The sequence below is a fragment of the Bipolaris victoriae genome, assembly GCF_000527765.1.
Source record: "Bipolaris victoriae FI3 unplaced genomic scaffold scaffold_366, whole genome shotgun sequence".
Classification (NCBI taxonomy): domain Eukaryota; kingdom Fungi; phylum Ascomycota; class Dothideomycetes; order Pleosporales; family Pleosporaceae; genus Bipolaris; species Bipolaris victoriae.
The window spans coordinates 1-2,726 of NW_014575026.1; the positions used below are offsets into that span (position 1 = coordinate 1).

Sequence of the window (2,726 nt, forward strand, 5' to 3'; positions counted from 1 at the left end):
TATCTATTAGAACTCTCTAACTAGATCGAGGTTTTTACTAATTACTAGAACTTAATAAGTTTTATAATAACTAAGAAACTTAACTAATAATAAGTATAATAGATAGAGATACTAGCCTAGTTTAACTTTAAGATTACGTACCGCGCAGGAACGCTTAATAAAGCTGTAGACGCTTTAAGTAGAAGGTCTAATTTACGCAAAGAGAGTTATAAGGAACTATATAATGTCTTACTTAAGATAATACCTAATAGTAGTCTAAAGTATAACTAGCTAGAACTAGCTAAGATAGCTAAGGTAGCTGAGTAAGTAGAAACGTTACAGCAGAAATAGTAGTAATAAGCAGCTAGCTAGTAGTTCGAGCCCGACAAAGTAGGCTCTAACGAACTATTAAATAATAAATAAGAGTACTAAGATATAGTTTTAATAAATTAAATATATATATCTCTATATATAAGATTAAGTCTTATATAGGAACTATATAAGTCTCTAGAATATAGATACATAGAAATTAAAGAAATAGTTAGATAATTAGCTAAGGTATTTATAATACTACGCTTACGAGCGAAGGTATAGGAAATACTAAGTAACTATTTAGTATATTACTAGAATAAGTCTAAGAGATATAAGCTCTACGGCCTACTATAACCTTTATAGCTGCTATTAAGACTATAGATAAGCGTAATAATAGACTTTATAGTAAAGCTTCTAAGATCGTTATAACTAGAATTAGCTTAATTTTGCGATATAATCCTAGTAATCATAAACCAATTAACTAAAGTAGTAAAATTTATACTTATAGAAGAAACTATTATAGTAGACGAATATGTATATAAAGTTACTAAAGTACTAGTATTAGAATATAGAATATCTAAAGAGTTTATTACTAATCGTAATAAACTATTTACGTCTAAATACTAGAATATATTTCTAGCGAAGTTAAGTATTAAGAAGAAGCTTTTAATAAGCTTTTACTTAGAAATAGATAGCTAGATAGAACGCACGAACTAGACATTAGAACAGTACCTATAGATATATACTAATAAATTATAGAATAACTAGATAGAGTTACTACTAATAGCGTAATTAGTATATAATAGTATAAAATCTATAATAATAAAGTATTTGCTGTATTACGTAAACTATAGATATAAGCCGACTACTTATTAAGATCTAAAAGATATAAAAAGTATTATAGTAGAAGTAGACGATAAAGTAAAGCTTATGTAAGAATTATACGAAGAATTAAGTAAGAATATAGCTTAATAGAACCTTATAATATCTAAAGTAGCGAATAAACTAAGAATTAAAGAACTAACCTTTAAGAAGAGGGATAAAGTTTTCCTATTATAATAAAACCTAAAAACTAAACGACTATATAGAAAATTAGATAACCTCTAAATAGAATTATTTAAAATCTTAGAGAAAATAAGAAAAGTAAACTATAAGTTAAAACTTCTATAAGGTATATAAATCTACCCCGTCTTTTATAAGAAACTTCTAGAACTAGCACCTCTAGATACTAAGCTAGTAACGAATATAGAGCTTAAAGACAACAAATATAAGGTTAAGAAAATTAAGAACCTACGGAAAATTAGTAGTTAGTAGAAGTACTTAGTTAAGTAGTAAGGATAGCCTAAGAGCTATAATACTTAGGAACCTAAAGAAAATCTAATAAACTATAAGTTACTAGTACGTAAATACTACTAGAAGCACCTAGAGAAATAAGGGGTAAACTCTTAGAGAAAAGAAAGGAGTAGTTAAAAGAAGGATTAAAGGAGTCAGCCTATAACTAGCCTAGATTAGCCAACGGTTTAGATAGTAGTAGTTTAATAACAGGAAGGCCTGTACTTAGGGCGGAGTTCCCCTTAGCCTACTTTTTCGCCTAGTCTTAGAGACTTAGAATAGTATAATCGCGATTAGTAAACTCTCTCTTCTGCGTCTTAACCTCTAGAAGCTTATAACAGAGACGGGTAGTCTCTATTATAGCTTAAAGTTAGCGTTCCTTAGTATAGGCGATTTTAAGATGTTTTTACTATTTCTTAGCTTTAACCTTCTTCTACTCTTCCTTAGATATAAAAAGACTATAATTAGTAGAAATAGAAATATAACTAGTATAGCGACTAGTTACTATATCTATAAAATAGTAAAGATTCTTCTTCTTATAATGTTTATAATAGAAAGTTATCTTACGACCTTATTCTCTTATATAGTTAGTCTAGGCTTAATGCTAAGAAGTTAAATTCTAAGTATAGACGCGACGGTTTAACTAAATCTTTAGTATAGTTAGAAAGGCTACGGGGCAGAGACGGCTATAATAAGTAGGTAGGCTCTAACCTTATATATAGCCGGCGTCTTAACATATAGTATAGGAAAATAATATTCTAGAGTATTAAGACGATAACTCTAAGAGAGGAGGTAATGTTATAAGTAATAAGAAGGATTCTCTCCTTAATAAATAATAAGATGGCTGAAGGCCTATAGACGTCTACGTTAGAAGGTAATAATTATTGTAGGGCGAAGATCACGTGATTAGCTTTACGCTAAAACTAAGAAATCGGCGCTAGTATGTAAGAACACTCCCACACGTGACTAGGTATCTTTAAAGGCTTTAGAAGATATAAGGATTATTTCGTAAGAACTATAAAGCTAGAACTAGAAGCGACGAGAATATAAGGATAGATAGATTTCATTATTACTCTTATTATAGTTAACTTAAATTATACTTT

General features: G+C 28.9%; 1 protein-coding gene across 1 annotated transcript; it reads left to right on the forward strand.

The window, feature by feature from the left end:
- Nucleotides 1–1,470: 1,470 nt before the first annotated feature.
- COCVIDRAFT_116888 (hypothetical protein) lies at nucleotides 1,471–1,707 on the forward strand (the record flags this gene model as incomplete). The annotated part of the gene is made up of 2 exons (XM_014694520.1): nucleotides 1,471–1,597; nucleotides 1,664–1,707. Coding segments are annotated over 2 exons (171 nt in total), but the record flags the coding sequence as incomplete, so codon positions are not given.
- Nucleotides 1,708–2,726: the final 1,019 nt, after the last annotated feature.